The sequence below is a fragment of the Papio anubis genome, chromosome 12, assembly GCF_008728515.1.
Source record: "Papio anubis isolate 15944 chromosome 12, Panubis1.0, whole genome shotgun sequence".
Taxonomy (NCBI): Eukaryota; Metazoa; Chordata; class Mammalia; order Primates; family Cercopithecidae; genus Papio; species Papio anubis.
The window spans coordinates 21,221,532-21,238,273 of record NC_044987.1 but is presented as its reverse complement, the minus strand read 5'-3'; the positions used below and the strand labels follow the sequence as shown (position 1 = coordinate 21,238,273).

Below are 16,742 nucleotides of genomic sequence, written 5' to 3'. Positions count from 1 at the left end.
CCTTGCCTTACAGAACATTTATAATGGACTGCTTACTGATCAGAATGTCAAAAATGATAGATCTTCACTCTTCTGCCTGCCCAAAGGAAATCTCTAGAGAGAGTAAACTCAAATAAAGCCAGAAAGGGATAGTGTGAAATACCAGAGCTAAATTTGGGATTTGCATTTGAGGAGCTGATTTCTTTCCCACTAATAGAAAACAAAACTGCATCAAATGGAACAGAAATTGCTCTTCCAAATAACCTATTATTTTTTGCAACCTTTACCTCCAGAGTTAAATTCAACTTAACAAAAAGTCTACTGAGGAACTGCTAAATATTTTTGAAACTCACATATGCTGTTTGATACTGTGAAAACCAGCTAGATTAAGAGATGTGGTGTTTACTTGGATACTTTCTTTATCAACATTAGAATTAAACCCTCAGCTAAGATTTCAGCCCCACTCATGTGTGTTATGCGGATTGAATGTACATTTCAGGGCTTAAACCACAAGGCTGCTGCTTGGCAGATCTTTCTACATTAGCTTAAAAGTAGATTTTTGTCCAGAGTGACCCAGTGTATATCTTTGACCTACAGTGAAGGACAGAAATAATATCTGCCTCAGATGAATGATGCTTTTGAATTCTATATCTTTTCTAGGAATAGCTCAACAGCCAATCTAGACCAGAAAGGTTATTAAGATTTGTGCCTACTGAGGTTCTTTAATAGGTTGGCACTTCTGGCTTGTAGCTATGATTTCATTTTTCTAGAATGAGAATAATAGCCAGGAACTAATACACATTCATACTTGCTAAATATGGAGACAGGTGTCCAGCAGAGACTGTCTCAAGCCTAGTAGTGACTACTTTTTATGTAATTCTGCTATCGCTATAGATCATTTGTCTTAATCTTAGATCGTTATTTCAGTCCAGCCACATTGGTTGTATTGTATTTCTTTTACTTGCCTTCAAGTTCACTTTATTGGAACATGAGTAAATCAGTGTTAAAACAAGTCCTCCAAATCAGCTAGTGATGTGACACCGGACTGACATATTTGCCTGAGTGAAACTCTATATAAGAAAATTTGCCATTTCTGTTAATTATATATTGACATCAAAGAGGCATATTGTCCATCTTACACTGTGGATAGCTAATAATTAAGAAAACAAATATGGGCTGTTCATGACTGGTTGGAGTACAGAAAATACATTTCATTTTTACTTTGGCAGCCTCTCCTCATGTTCTCCTCCATCCGAAGTTGCATTCTATATAATTAGGAATCAAGATTACTAGCGTCGCTGTAATTGTAGGAGTGGAAAACAACCATTTTCTTTTTAAAATCAGGGTGATATGCTAAGCAAACGAGAATAGATGATTGTATCTAATTGGTCAGGTAAAGAAGCCTCCTGAGATTTAGATCACGTAAAATGCTAAAATCATAGATGTTCGGGAGGCACCTTTTGAGGTCATTCAGTCTCGCCTGGCACCGTGGCCTAGCATTCTTGCCAGGAAGCCAGTCGGTCCCTGTCTGAAACGTGATGGTATCAGTCCTCTGCAGGGGAGTTGGCCAATGCTGAAGAGCAGAATGAGCTGCTACCCTGCCCCTTCCTTTGCTTAGTCCTCCCAGCCTCTGCCACTCAGTCCTTTGCATGAGAGCCATTAAAAATTCTTCGACTTTCCTCCAGTCCACTCCTCTTACCTTGAACACACCAGTTATTTTCACTATTTCTCATATGTCATAGTTTCCATACCTTTTATCTTTCTGGTTGTCTTATGCTGCATAGTTTCAGTTCACTAGCGCTCCCCTAAAATTTTGCTGTGCTCAGCGTAATTAATGCAGACTTCAGGAGAGCCGTTGCCTCTTTGATGTGGATGCCATCATGCAGGTAAAGGAGCATTAGCTCTTAACAGTCTTCTTATTCTGTTGCCTCGTATTGAGCTTGTGGTCAACTAAAATGCTCAGGTCTTTTTTTACATGAACCCCATTTAAGCCACATATCACCTATCCTGTTCTTATGCAATTGATTGGTTAACCAATATTGCAGAATTTTATATTTATTTATGTTAAAAATTGCATTTTGTGTGTTGCAACCCAGTGCTTCTCAACAGGGTCATGGTGGCAATTTGGGAAGAGGCGTCCTTCACTGGGACTGTACTATGCATTGCAAGAAACTTAGCATTTCTAGTCCCCTTCCTGTTAAATGCCAGTAACCACCTCTAATTTTTACTAAAACTATGACACATACAAACACCTCCTGGCTTGAGAATGACTGTTTGAGTCCATCTTTGTAACCAGTCAGGACTGACTGTCATTAGAAATTCACCCTAGAAATCTGTGTGTCCGGGGCACTTCAACCCATGTGTATATTAAAAGTAAAGAAGTAGAGCAGTCAGTGGGGATCCCAGCCTAAGCACAGAGCCCAAGAGCAAAGAGCAGGCAGTTCAATAGTCTTCCAATGCAGTCGTCATCTAACATTTGTATTAGCTGTTGCTTCCAACCTTGTTTGAACACTTATTTGCAATATCTTTGTCCAAGTCACGGATAGAAATGTTGACTAAAACAAGGTCAAGTACAGAGCCCTTGGACTGCCACAATGGCTTCCTTCTGGCTCGGTGGCTGAGAAGGTAGGCCACCTGATGCCACGGTGCCACAGTGCTCTCTCATGGTTTGTATTACTTTAGTGGAAGGTTCAATGATTCCTTTAATAAAGTTAGTTACAATGTAAGTGAGTTAAAGCAGCTTTGTGTTTTGCTTCACTGCTGAGTGTAGTCTAGTATTAGTCTTCTTAAGGGAAGAGGTGGAAAAGAGGGCATTCAACCACAGACATATGGTTATTGACTTTCTAATGGAACACCAATGGTTCTTGTTCATTATAAAAGAAGGGGGGAGATAAGCAAAAACAAGTACAATGAGCCTGAATTCAGGTCACACTCTACCTTTGATCATGTCTCTGTATTGAGTCTAATCACTCATCTGAGAATGACCATTACCAATCAGTTAAGCTTCAGCTCGTTGAGTTGGGTTAGCTCAACAACTGATAATAGCTAGGGTACCTAATTGTTTGGGTCATCGAGATCATTAAGATAGATCAGCTGTCCAAAAGTTGATGCATTACTTAGTAGTTACTATTACGTTGACCAAAAAAGTTGACCGTCATGATGGGTCAGTTTGATCATCTGTATGAAAGTCATTGTGATGCCTCAGAAAGCTTCTGCATCTGTGTTATGTCAGTACTCATCCTGCCCAGATTCCTTTTAAATATTGCCAGGTGTTTGAGTGAGTGCTGCTACATTCCAGGTGTCATTTACGTACTGCCTGAGACCCACAGATGATGATTTACATACTCTATCCCTGGCAGAAAAAAATCCATCATATGCCTCTTTGAACATCTCTATGCCTTTGAAATGGCTGACAAAGAAAGGCCTATAAAGCCTTATTAAGGAAAGAAGAGCAGTGAAGAATTGAGATCAGAAGAGATAGGAAAAATGAAAAGCATTCCGTGAATCTTGAATCTTAGGCTAACAGAATATCCCACAAGTAAGAGAACTTTTGAAGTTCTGGATTCTTTGGAAGCTGGAATTTCCTTTTCACCAGAAAAAACTCCTCATTCAGTGCAAACTCAGGGCCTGCTTTTAAACACTGGAAAAGACAACTGCATTGAGCAATCAGAGTCAGGTTTAACCAGTATGTGGGCACATGAATAATAGAATACATAAGAAAATTATAGAAATGCTTCACTTTGTTTTATATACATATTCCTACAGACTTGTGTGTAAGACAATAAAATATGAATATCAAAACAACCTAGAACAATTTTGGGAGGATTACTAATCATACCCTGATTTATTTCATAAGTGTGTACATTTGCATATCAGGTTGTCTTAATGTGGGTCACACGTTCACCAAATGGTTAGGGCCAAGATATTTCCTATCAATCCACCAGGCACAAAAGTAAGAGGTTGTGTCACTGGAAGCTTTGTGTTACTAGCAACTACTTATTCTAAAAGCCACAGAACCATAGTGATTTGGGAGAGACACAAGAATAATCAGATTTGAAAAAACATACAACTCAATGTGATAGAGTCTCTCAAAAGAAAGATCTTGATTCCTGCAGCCCTGGCATGTAACCGACAAGCTTCTAAGTGATGTGGAATTGGCAAGCACATTTGACATGTTGGCCCACCGTTCCTTTGGTCTCTGCACGTTCCTCTGTTCTCACCTTCTTCTTCATTCCCACATCATGTGACATAACTCGATATTTCCATCTCATTTCTCACAGAAGTTCCTTGCATTTAGTGGACTCTTACTAAATGTTTGCTAACTTATTTGCATTCCCTGGATTGCGTTGCTATGATTCTGGCGTCTTTTCTATCCTTTTTCCATCTGAACATCAGAGACAATCAGGCAGTCTTGCCATGTAATAAAAAGAACAATGCAGCTGTCATATCTTTGAATCCTAGTATGAAAAACAGATAAACTGTAAGGAGAATAGATTTCCAAGTGCTGGAGAAATAAAAAAATCTAGATGTGGGTGGAAAATTCCCTAACCCCTGTGTCCCTGGGTTGGCTTGCGAATGCCAACTTGTGAATGGAATGCCATGTTTGATGAAGATGGTACATGCCGGAGCCCGCATACCATCTGGGCATTCTCTGCTGTTAAGGACCGGAGCCCTCCCACAACCACTTCCATTTGGTATCCTCAAAGCTTCCTGACTCCTGGTCTCAAGGACTTCATACTTCTCATTCCTAGTGTACCTCTCTGCTCCTTGCTTTGTTCCTTTTTGGCAATAAAAATTTGATTTTCACAGAATGCATGCAAAGAGTTATAAAATGCATGAGCATTAAATGGCATTAGTATATTTATGATAAGCTGCCTTATAAAATCTGAAGGAGGAGACCTATTCTTTTTTTTTTTTTTTTTGAGACAGAGTCTCGCTCCATTGCCCAGGCTGGAGTGCAGTTGCACTATCTCGCTCACTGCAAGCTCTGCCTCCCGGGTTCACGCCATTCTCTTGCCTCAGCCTCCTGAGTAGCTGGGACTACGGGTGCCCGCCACCACGCCCGGCTAATTTTTTTGTTTTTGTATTTTTAGTAGAGATGGGATTTCACCGTGTTAGCCAGGATGGTCTCGATCTCCTGACCTCGTGATCCGCCCGCCTCGGCCTCCCAAGGTGCTGGGATTACAGGCGTGAGCTACCACGCCTGGCTGGAGGAGACCTATTCTCTAAGTATCTCTAGATAATGTGGTTAGAACTAGTCATATCATGAAATACTGTGAACAATATTTAAGGTATTTTGGAACAAGAGCAGTCTGGTCCTACTGGTATTCATATCTAGGTATACCAAAGATTAGGAAAGCCTGAACCTTTTGAATTATACATTTTAAAGTGCCTAAGGGGGAAAAAAAGCTGGACATAAGCTAAATCCTAAATTAAATTGTGTAATAAACACACCATTGAAAGTGGGCCTTGGAAAAAGTTCTGAATTAAAGAAAAGCTGCATGTGCACGGAATGCAGTGTGATACATTCTCTAAAGCAACATGTTGTAAAATTTTACTGCTTTCTTGTTGTGTTTTATATCTTGTTCTCTCCAGGCTTCGTGGACTCGACCAGAGAAGCAAGAGGTATAGCTTGCCTGACCACTAGCCAGTCTTTAGTTTTGAAAGCATTACAGTTTAACTCACCATTGCAGTTTAATAACCAGACATGCTAAACTAATTAGTCATTTAGCTAGATTAAAGATTAGGTCGATAGTGGTAGACATTACTTAGCAATAGTATCATTTTAGGATGAGCAAGCAAGCTGTGTTGGGAGTGGATGAACAAATCCATATTATTTCCTAAAACTGGATCTTATTCTCTTGCTGGTGCTGGTAAAATCACATCCAGGTAATTATACCGATAGAAATAAATTGCCCCCAATTCCCAGGCCAGGCATTTTGAAATGATGAAAGTTTTTTGACTCACATGGTTGATGTGGCTCTGGACCATAAAGTCGCAGAGTTAGTGATCTAAAAACCCACTCCTCCCTTTCCTTTCCAGCTCAACTCATCTTGTTGCTCACTTATTATATAATAATCAGTCTTGGTAAATTATCATGTCAAGTTTCATCTCAAAAGCAATGCAAATGACATCTCTCGTTGGTTTTCCCAAATTGCTAAACATATCTCCATTACTTTCATAGACCATTAAATGTATGAGATTAGAATGATGTAGTACAAATGATTTTATGTTTTTTAAAGTCAGTAGTATTTAGCCTTTGAAATTTCTCTGACTCATTGCTTCAGTTTGGATAATGTGAGACTTAGTTTGAAAACTGAAGCTAAATATTAATCTTTAGACCTTGACTGCCACATCTCAAGACCCTACTTATGATCATGCCTATAATTTTTTACCTGATTTATATGAAGTGACATACAGTGAAAATAAAACCAGTAGACTTCAGATGAGATTCAAGGATCTAATCTCTAAGGACTTTTTTAAAGTAGCCTTTGCCTTTTATCCAGATGGGGCTTTGATCGTGTAATGCTATAAATGCAGAACATGATGATCCTATAGATTCTGGATTTTAATTTGGTAAATCTATCCTCTTAATCTTTCAGAAATGATAATTATCCATAACATATAACTCATGTGTTCAGGTCAAGGCCATCCATATTGATATGCTGTTTAATATTTAAAAGTTGACTGCCTGTCCCCAGGCACTGATCTTAGTTTCTGCACATGAACAGGCTGCCATTGTCAAATTCGGTTCATTCTAAACTTCTTGTGTATAAGACCTTCCTCCTCCCTGTCACTGGGATGACTGTTAAGTGCACATCCTCACTGAGATGCTTCCCGCCTGTGGCACAGGAATCACTTAGTGCTGTCACAGGTTGGGTGCTTTATTGTCCAAAAGTCATGGACCCACTGGGACTGGGGAAGAGAGAGAAGAAGGGTTAATTATCAACCACTCTTAAGCAGCTACAGATCTCATTCTGCTTGGCCTCATACAACTTTCCTTGTCATTCTCATTTAGACCTGGTTGAGGAGGAGGTGAGACTTATCAGGGAGTATTAAGGAGATGTTAAGAGAATTATTATTGTAAGTGGAAGTAATAGGTTTACTCCCAGGAAAGCAGACACCTCACTCCGTTTTTCAGAAGTGTCCTTATCGTGAGTGTCTTACTTTGGACATAATTGACTTTCAAGTGGATGCTGCCCCTAGGGCTCAGAAGTTCCATTCTCTCCTGTTTGTCTCATTCGGAGATGAAGACCATAAGTCCAGATGAGTGCAAAAGAAGGCTCGGGTTATGGCCAATTTCATTTTGTAAGTTCTAAAAGCGTTAGCACTTTTACCTGGAAGGAGGGAGACAAAAACGTTTTGATGAGAAGAATAATTATCATTACTCTTCATACTTTTGGGGAAAAAAGGAGTTTTCTTGCCATCAATATCTTTCATACTTACCCAGAGCTCATCTGCTCCTTCTGCTGCAGCCTGGGCGGTCAGCATACTTTTTGTCTGGATGGCTGGTAGGTGGCACTCCCTGAAGCTGTGTAGGAGCCAGAGTAAAAGCATTTCAGGGGAAGATAGTCTAATGACACTGGAGTCTATCTTTGTATCCTCAAAGGGAGAACTGGGCTTCTGGCAGATAATTCCATCACCAAATCTGTAGTGAGCCTACTGCAAAATAAGAATTCTCTTTAGAAGGCTGGTCTGTGGACATCATTAAACAAGAGAAATTTCCACATGGAGAAATTTGCTGAAAGAAACTAGATAGAGATCAAAAAAAAAAAAAAAAAAAAAAAAAAAGCATGGCTCTCCATGCAACTGTTTTCTAAGCTTCTCTTCAACCATTTTCTAGATTATTCCAAGTAAAGACTCGGAATATCCCCTGCTTTGTTGTCGTTAAGGTCCTATTCTTGCCTACATTAGTTTCTCTGCCTCTTTTGTTACAACATCTCTTCCTTATGGAAATGTTCTCTTGACTTCCGGAAGAGTATGGTTCAATTTCCAAGTTTGTGTGTGGCAGCCCCAGGACAAGTCTGGTCTGTGTCACAAAGAATTTTAGTTCAGTTGCTGGTTGATATCACAGAGATCACCAGAAAGGCCAGGGGTTGTCCTTAAGCTCCCTCTGCCTTCAGTCCTGCTTTGTTTGGACAAGTAGGAGAGACAAGCAGGTCAGCACAGCCCTTTAGAGATACCTGCAGAGATGGCCTCATGCTCTCAAGGCCACTATTCTAGACTCACAGGTAAAGACTTGTGTGTATGACGTATGAAAATAGCCCTGGAATGTATCAGCATTGTCACCCCTCAAAACTCCAGTATCCCCAACAAACTGGGTGTCACGAGGCTTTCTAGCGAAGTGCTCCACACCTGTTTGTTGTCATCTCTCATTAATGTGTGGCATCTCCTGGGATGCATCTTTCAACCAACCAGTATCCCAGATTTGTAGATCAAAGCAGAGCAACAGAGAACTCATCCCAGGGAGGAGGCACGCGCAGCAGTAGGCAGTCATGACTTTGCTTGGCTCTTCTGTCTTCTTGCTAGAGTTGTTTTTCAGCTTCCAGACATGAAATGCGAGGGGCTGAGATGACCAGAATAGACTAGATCTGTCAGTGATGGTCCAAGGGACTTCTCGTGGTAAATCTGCTGAGACTGCTGAACAAGGCCAGTGATGCCTTTCTTGTGAGCTTCCTACTCTGGCTGCTGTATGACATTGCAGTTCTGGGCTTCAGAGCCCCACATCGGCGTATCCAAAGAACCCGAAGCCAATGGTTCTGTCATTCTTTAAAGACCCAATGCATGGGATGGCAGATGCCAGGTGCAGAATATAACCTCCTGTCCATCCCCACAGAACATCATATACTGGAGACAAGAGGGCCCAGCCCGCACAGAACAAGACCTTTTCTCCAGATCACTAACTTTCCTGAGAATCTGAAGTTAGGCCACATGCGTAGACTCTTCCTGGGCCAGCAACCATTTTACTTAGAATGTCAAGGGGAAAATCCGCTTGGAAATACTCCAGTACCCATTGCCTAAGGACCATGTACTGATTCTCTTTTTGACCAATCATTATAATTCCAGAGCTTTAGGAAGCCCATTGCTGTATCAAGGACTATAAAATGGTGGTGGCCGAGGTGTCAAGGATCCCAGACCTGCCTAGGACTCTCTGTACCACTGTCCCTGGAGAGAGAACCCAGTTACTCTCCCTTCCAGTGCGGTGGCTCCTGATCTTTGAGTTGTTTGGCTTGTTTTTACATGGGATTATTTCACTTTTAAGCATCCAGGAAAGAGGCATCTGCAGAAATAAGGATTTCTTTAATAATTTCTTATGTTGGGCACTTGGAATGTCCTGCTACGGGTACATGCACCGTGGAACTGGCAAGTGGACAGACAGAAAGGACAGGGTGGCAATGCAGTTTTCCCAGCATCTCATGAGGTAGGGCTGCTGCTGCTGCTGCAGTATCTGCTGGCTGGAGGCTTTGCTTCCATTTTAGACATCCCAAACAAAGTCATCTTGGGGAACCTAGCCCCAAACCAATCTTGGCACTTAGATCAGGCTGCCTGACATAACTGAGTCTCATTTTCTGTTTCGGATACTCCCAAGTTCTCATGCTGCTTCCCAGAGCCTCCCCCATTAGATGGTACCTAAAGTAAGAAAGCCATTGACACAGAGAGGAGAGAGGAAGAGAGACGGGTCACAGACAAGCAATGGCCTAGTCTCCTAGACCCCATCCTGCTATAGCACTCTTGCCCTCCGCTCTGCCTCGGGCTCTGACATGCTCCCTTTCCCCCCGGCAGACTCTGGATGGGCACATGGTGGTGCGCAGCCATGCCCGTGTGTCGTCGCTGACCCTGAAGAGCATCCAGTACACTGACGCCGGAGAGTACATCTGCACCGCCAGCAACACCATCGGCCAGGACTCCCAGTCCATGTACCTTGAAGTGCAATGTGAGGAATAAATGGGGAAGGATGTGGGAGGGGAGGGGCAAGGTAGGATCAGGATGAGAGAGGAAAACAGCAGCAAGGACCTACCTGCACCCTATGAGTTCTGCTCACGTTCCCTGCAGCTGGCTCTGGGCCATTCAGAGCTCTGTTCCCAAGCCACCCCCCACACACCATCTCCAGGCTTCTTACAATCCTGCTGTGCCCTTGAGTCTTCCCATGCTGTACACAGGAATTCTAAAACGGCCCTGACCTCTACTATACCAGGCACTAGCTCTGCTTTAGGGCACACCTGCCTTCCCAGTGCCAGGAGACAGGATATGGGGGCTTCATGATCGTGGCAGTGATCCTGAGAGTCACTGTTATTTATTGCAGATGCCCCGAAGCTACAGGGTCCTGTGGCTGTGTACACTTGGGAGGGGAACCAGGTGAACATCACCTGCGAGGTATTTGCCTATCCCAGTGCCACGATCTCATGGTTTCGGGATGGGCAGCTGCTGCCAAGCTCCAACTACAGCAATATCAAGATCTACAACACCCCCTCTGCCAGCTATCTGGAGGTGAGTCAGGATGGGGGTGGGGCAGAGCAGAGAAAGCACAGTTTGACTCTAGATGGGCTCTAAAATGCAGCTCAAGTCCTCTCTCCTACTTCTCTGACATGGGCTAGAGAAGACACTGGGCCTCTTTTCAGCTCCCCTTCGCCCACTCTACCAGTCCCCTCCCTGAATGTGCCTCTCCCATGAGCCCCTCTGCTATTCTTTTCTCTTGTTTAAGGCTGGGCTGGAGCTAATGATTTGTACTTTACTAGTTCTGTTTTTTACTCACTTAATCCAGTAAATAAAGATCTGAGTCTGTGACCATCCCATGGAACACTTGTAACCCAAGAGCTTCTTCTTCTAAAGGTGACCCCGGACTCTGAAAATGATTTTGGAAACTACAACTGTACTGCAGTGAACCGCATTGGGCAGGAGTCCTTGGAATTCATCCTTGTTCAAGCAGGTGAGTGTCCCTTACGGCAGCTGCCACAACCCCCCACCTACTCCTGCCAGTCCAATTTGTGTACTTGAGTGATTCCAGGATATTGGGAAGAAGAAAGGGCCAGGGTCAGCAAACCCAGAGGGTTGGGAAGCTGGGAGTCATTGGATCTGCGCATAGGACATGTTGGGGGAGAAGCATCTGGTGACATGGGCCAGGACGACAGGATACAGTGACAGGATTCCCAAGAGTGAGCAGAAATGAAAGAGATGTGCCTTGTGACTGGGAGTTAATGGTCTTGGGCCAAACTGGGCTCACCTGGGTCTCCATATGTGTCCTCCCCACAGACACTCCCTCTTCACCATCCATCGACCAGGTGGAGCCATACTCCAGCACAGCCCAGGTGCAGTTTGATGAACCAGAGGCCACAGGTGGGGTGCCCATCCTCAAATACAAAGCTGAGTGGAGAGCAGTGGGTGAAGAAGTATGGCATTCCAAGTGGTATGATGCCAAGGAAGGTGAGTTGGGGGAGTCGGTGTTTCCATTGGGATCACGAGTGCCTTGGTACTCAGATGTCCCCACCTGCCATCCTGTACATGTTCCTACAGAATTAGGAACTGCACCTCCAGAATTAGGTCAAAGTCACATCTGCCTGTAGAGTTGTTGCCCCTATTGCCACCTCAACCCACACTCTGTGCTTCAGAGCCTGGTTCTCACGACCCTTCCAGGATAGATGAAGGCATCTCTACCACATTCCAGGCAGGAGCCTTGCATAGGTTCTGAGCACAGCCAGATGAGTCCAGTGCATAGGTTCTGAACGTGGCCAGTTGAGTCCAATCCACCCTACTTTGCACGTTTGAGTCACCCGTGCTGCAGGTTCTCTGCCGACACCCGGCCAGTCCTGCTTGGATACCTGTACTCAGGGACTGACCGTCTTGTAATTGTGATAGTAACCAAATAAGCACAGCCAGCAGGACAAGTCTGCCCTTAAATCAGTCCTGTGCTAGCTTTCCAAGCTAAGGATTAAAAGACTGAAGATTCTTGTGAAAATTCTGAGCCTAGGTCGTCTGAGGATGGTGTGTGCTTATGTTGGACTCCTCCTTTTGGGTTTAATTGGAATAACTCAGTGAAGTATGTTTTGTTTCTGTACAAATTTTTAATCCTGGTCTCATATGTGGTAATTGGAGTGGAATTGGGAGTGGGCTAGGATACCAGTATCACGGCCATTCAGAGATATAGTCCAATGCAGTTTTATTCAGAATTAGTTCTGCCAGAAAGCTTCCATCACTCCTTCAGCTTCTGGGGGGAGCCAGGGGGCCAAGAGGAGCTGTTGGGTAATCAGGATTGGAGCCAGAAGAAAGCAATCACTTTACCTTCCTAACTTCCCTCTGAAATCTCATACCAATTTTGTGGCAGGTTGATCTCATGTCACTATCTGTCCACCAGATTTTTTTTTTTAAAGATCAATTCTAGTTATTTTTATTAATATAAAATATAACATACATTTTACATTCCATCATTTTTAAGTGTACAATTCAGTGGCATTAAGTCGTAACCATCACCACCATCCATCTCCACAACTTTTTATCATCCCAAACTGAAACTCTGTACCCATTAAACACTAATTCTTCATTCGCTACCTCCCCCTAGCCCCTGGCAACCACCATTCTTTCTGTCTCTATGTAGCTGGCTATTCTAAGTACCTCATATAAGTGGACTCATATGGCATTTGTCCTTTTATGGCTAGCTTATTTTATTTCACTTAGCAAAATATTTTCAAGGTTCATCCATGTTGTAGCATGTGTCAGAATTTCCTTCCTGTTTAAGGTGGAATAACATTCCATTGTATGTATATGCCACATTTCGTGTATCCATTCATCAGTCAATGATCATTGGGGTTGTGTCTGCCTTTTGGCTATTGTGAATGATGCTGCTGTGAACATGGATAGCCAGTTATCGGTATCTGTTTGGTCCCGACTTTCAATTCTATGCATATGCCCAGAAATAAAATTGCTGGACCAAATGATAAATCTATAGTTAATTTTTTGAGGACCCTCGCTACTGTTTTCCAGAGTGGCTGCACTATTTTAACAGCAGACTTTCACTCTTCTGTCATCCTTCCCATATTCTCATAACAGCCAGCATGGAGGGCATCGTCACCATTGTGGGCCTGAAGCCCGAAACAACGTACGCCGTAAGGCTGGCGGCACTCAATGGCAAAGGGCTGGGTGAGATCAGCGCGGCCTCCGAGTTCAAGACGCAGCCAGTCCGTAAGTAAAGCCAGCTGCCCACCTTTTCCCAGCCCACCCTCTTCTCCCTGGGGGCAGCGGGGGACCCTGAGCTGGCCCATGTCATTGTTCAGACCACAGCTTTTTGTCTTTCAGATCCCTCTGCTCCTGGAGGCCTCACCTCCTAGTTCTCTGGTTCTCCATGACAGCTAACACACAGTCCCTTCATTCTCTCTTTCTCCAAGGGGTTGGGGACACTGTCATAGTAGCCGGTCCAGCTCGTTAGAAATAGCCGCGGGGAGGGCACCAACACGTTATTAAAGGAAGTGGGGAGAAAACCAGGAGTGGGTCGTCAAAGGATCTGGGAGAGTTGCTTTTTGACAGGCCACAAAAGCCCTAAGCACCCGTTGACTTGCAGGACACGGGTATAGATGGTGACAGTTCACATAATGCATTGTGAGATTGTTGATGCAGCAGAGGTATTCAGTCAGAGACAAATGGAAACTGCTAGAGAATATGTGAGCAGTCGCAGAAACCCAGCAAAGCCAAGGGGAAGAGGTAGCCCTGGCCTTGGCCTTTTCTGCTCCTCTCCCTCCCATAGCAAGAGCATTCCCCATGGCCTCTTTCAAGAGAATTGCTTCCCCCTCATTCCACTCAGGGATGGATCTCTAGGTTTTCCTCTGCCATTCCCTCTTTCTTTAAACTACGCCTGTCCCACTGTGCCCTCCCTTCCCACCAGCAGCCAGGCTCCGGGCAAGCCCTGCTCCCGTCATACCCCTCTGCAGACAGAGATTCTGCCCTGGGAAGCTCCTGAGTCCACCCAGCTAAAGAAGATACCGTAGAGCTAAATTCCTGAGTGTTCACAGAGTTCCCTGGGCTCTCTGACCCCTGGATTTAAAATGCACCTGGGAGAATCCTTTGCTTCCTTCTCTTTGAAGCCAGGGGCCTGCAAAGGGACCCACTACCCTTACCTCTTCCCAGAAATCGGAAAGCCTGTCTCATCTTCCGTCTACAGGAATGGCTTCTTTCTCTGGATTTGAAGTAATTTGATAATTTGAGTTTCCAGCTCCGTGTGCTCTGCGGATTCTATTCATTATCTTTTACATCTTTTTTTTTTTTTTTCTTGGGTCTGTCTCTTGTCTTTTCTTTTCGTCTGTGTTCCATCCATGGGAAATGCAGATAGCCCTCCTCCACGTAAGTGCCTCTTCATACCTCATTACCTGTTTCCATAGCGTTAACATCTGCTAGTTCTAGTTCTTAATTTAGTTCTGGTCCCTTTTTTGTCCCCTAGAGGCTGAAGTAGATGATATTGTCTGGGCCCTAACCACACTGACCTTAGTCTAGTTGTGCTGTTGTTAACGTCTGTAGGTTACTCCAAGAGGCTAACACTCTTCCTGTTTTAGAGCATGCAACTTCTGTGTCTTTGGAAATTGTGCTTATTTATTAATTTTTGTGTGTGATGATTACCCCACGGCAAAGATGATGTTTGCTGAGCCAAGCATGGTGGAAGTCTGCAGATGAGCCCCGAATAACACGCTATAGCCCCGCCTCACCTGCAGCCAGGATGCCGGGAAAGTGACCACAGCCCCACCAGGTCACTATTCAAAATACCTTGAAGGAAAAAAAACCTGAAAGGATTTTCATATTTGCTTTTAGGAGATAAAGGAATTGAGCTCAGTTGCTTCCTTGCTTTTTGTCTGTCAGCTTGGTAGCTGGAGGGGAATAGGAGGATGGTCAGGGAGGCTCCTACAGCAGCTGCCATAGTCAAAACATAGCATGAACTTTGGTTCTGAGCCATGGGCATGTCCCGCAGGCATCTGTTGCAGAGTTAAGTCTCTAGTTCCGGTCAGCTCTGTTCTTTAGCGTGTAGTTACTTGCAGTGTGCATCTCCTTGTTTGGGGAAGACTAACCAGCTAATGTAGGAGCTCTTCTGCCATGCATGGTAGGGAAGGGGAGATTCCTCACTGGAAGGACACCCTAATCATGGAAGCTGTACATAGAGGACACAGGGAACAAGGGTAACAGAGAGATGAAGTGTGGTTTGACCCCGTCAGCCTGCAGAGATGCCCCTAAACTTCCCTTCTCCTGAGATTTGGCTCTTCCTAGGCTGAACCAGAATAGCGGAGGGAGGTGTTACCCACACAGACACCGAAGAAAAAGTATTCAGGAAGCTGTACAGTCTTTTCAGAAAAAGGCTCCCTGCACCTGAAAGGTACCCAAGGAAGCTTATCTTTCTAACATTATTCAGAAATATCACAGCAACAGCAAAAACTAAGTAGCTACATGTAGGCGTTCTGAGATTTTGAGCAAGTGCCAAATCCACCCTCAGCAGAGTTGGTGCCGGGATGAACCAGCTCTCGAAGGCATCAGAGTTGAGGGATGGAGCCGTCAGGCCGGACTGACAAGTACCTGCTCTGGGCGTGCAGCTGCTGTGCCCTAAGCAAGTTTGGGAGGAGTCACTCTGGGCATGAGAGAACCTTCCTTCTGGATCTTCCTCTGATCTTTAACTCATGGTTCAACTGAGTCTCCAGGTTTCCTCTGGTCTGGACTTGATCAGTAAATGAATGCTGGCTTAGTTACATTAAAGAGAGAAAGGCTGGGATGAGGCTCCCCTCTGAGTTTCTAACCAGTAACTGGAGTTTGAGTACTGAATCAGAGTAACTGGGTCTTGGACTTCAAAGGCCACAGTGGTTTTCATGCATTGCCAGCTCAGTTCTTGCAAAGGTGAGATTTTATATATGTATAAATATATATATAGCAGAAGCTATATTTTAAAGCCAATGTTAAAAATGAAATTCTTAGTGAAATTTTAACTTTAAATTAAAATTTTTAACTACAAAAAAGAGGTCTCCGGACCTTGTTGTTTATTGTCTGATAGTATCAAAATGGATAAGTAACCACGACTCAGAGAAGCCCTTTGGAAAAGGGTGGTGTCATCTCTGCATTCCAAGTAGATCGTGAATGCTACAACAGCAGGCATTGTTAGTGGTACAAAAAGTCAGTTTTTGTCAATCATATAATAAAGTTAAGGTCTGAAGAATCAAAAGGCAAACTTCTTTTAGATAAGTAGAACCATGGCATATTCTTAGAATTGAGCATGCCTTTTGCAAGAACTTTAGCAGGATGAGGCAGTGAACATATGGGAACATCACATTATCACCAAAGATGACTTATTATGGTCTTTCTTTGTGCCCTGATAACCTTCCCAGAGTTACTGAAGTGAGGACTTAGCCCACAGAGTATCCTGCTACCCCTAGACCCATCCTGAAAACAGATATCATTGGGAGGATGCTGCCAGCAGTTACCACTGTTATGACAAACCCACCCTTTTGCTGCTAGGAACTGAGGAACGAGACTTAGGAAGGACCTTCTCTGAATTCTTACTCCCATTTCTTGGAAGACACAAAGGTTGTCTGAATTTAGGTAAACAGAGTCAACCACCAGTTAGCTGTGTGCTTGCACTGAGCCCAAGAACCAGTGGTATTGGTTTCTGATGCCAGCTCACAGCACCGCTGACACTGCACCCCTGTCCTGTAATACTGTTGGGATGCAGATGCACAGCAGGATCCCATGCCACTGGAGTTGTGCCCTGGTTACACCCCAAGCCCTAGGGAAGAGAAGGCACAGAGTCA

General features: G+C 43.9%; 1 protein-coding gene across 18 annotated transcripts in view; it reads left to right on the top strand.

Moving 5' to 3' along the window:
* NCAM1 (neural cell adhesion molecule 1) overlaps positions 1 to 16,742 on the top strand; it is a 312,825-nt gene that overhangs the window by 256,785 nt on the left and 39,298 nt on the right. For 6 of the 18 annotated variants that reach the window (XM_009187291.4, XM_009187290.4, XM_009187298.4 and 3 more), the window contains exons 9-15: positions 5,575 to 5,604; positions 9,763 to 9,913; positions 10,283 to 10,467; positions 10,810 to 10,906; positions 11,230 to 11,400; positions 13,021 to 13,152; positions 14,290 to 14,304. In XM_009187291.4, coding sequence (XP_009185555.1) covers positions 5,575 to 5,604; positions 9,763 to 9,913; positions 10,283 to 10,467; positions 10,810 to 10,906; positions 11,230 to 11,400; positions 13,021 to 13,152; positions 14,290 to 14,304 — 781 coding nt within the window. The remainder of the gene's footprint in view (positions 1 to 5,574; positions 5,605 to 9,762; positions 9,914 to 10,282; positions 10,468 to 10,809; positions 10,907 to 11,229; positions 11,401 to 13,020; positions 13,153 to 14,289; positions 14,305 to 16,742) is intronic. The other 12 variants (XM_009187300.4, XM_009187296.4, XM_003910714.5 and 9 more) reach the window with 3 other exon arrangements.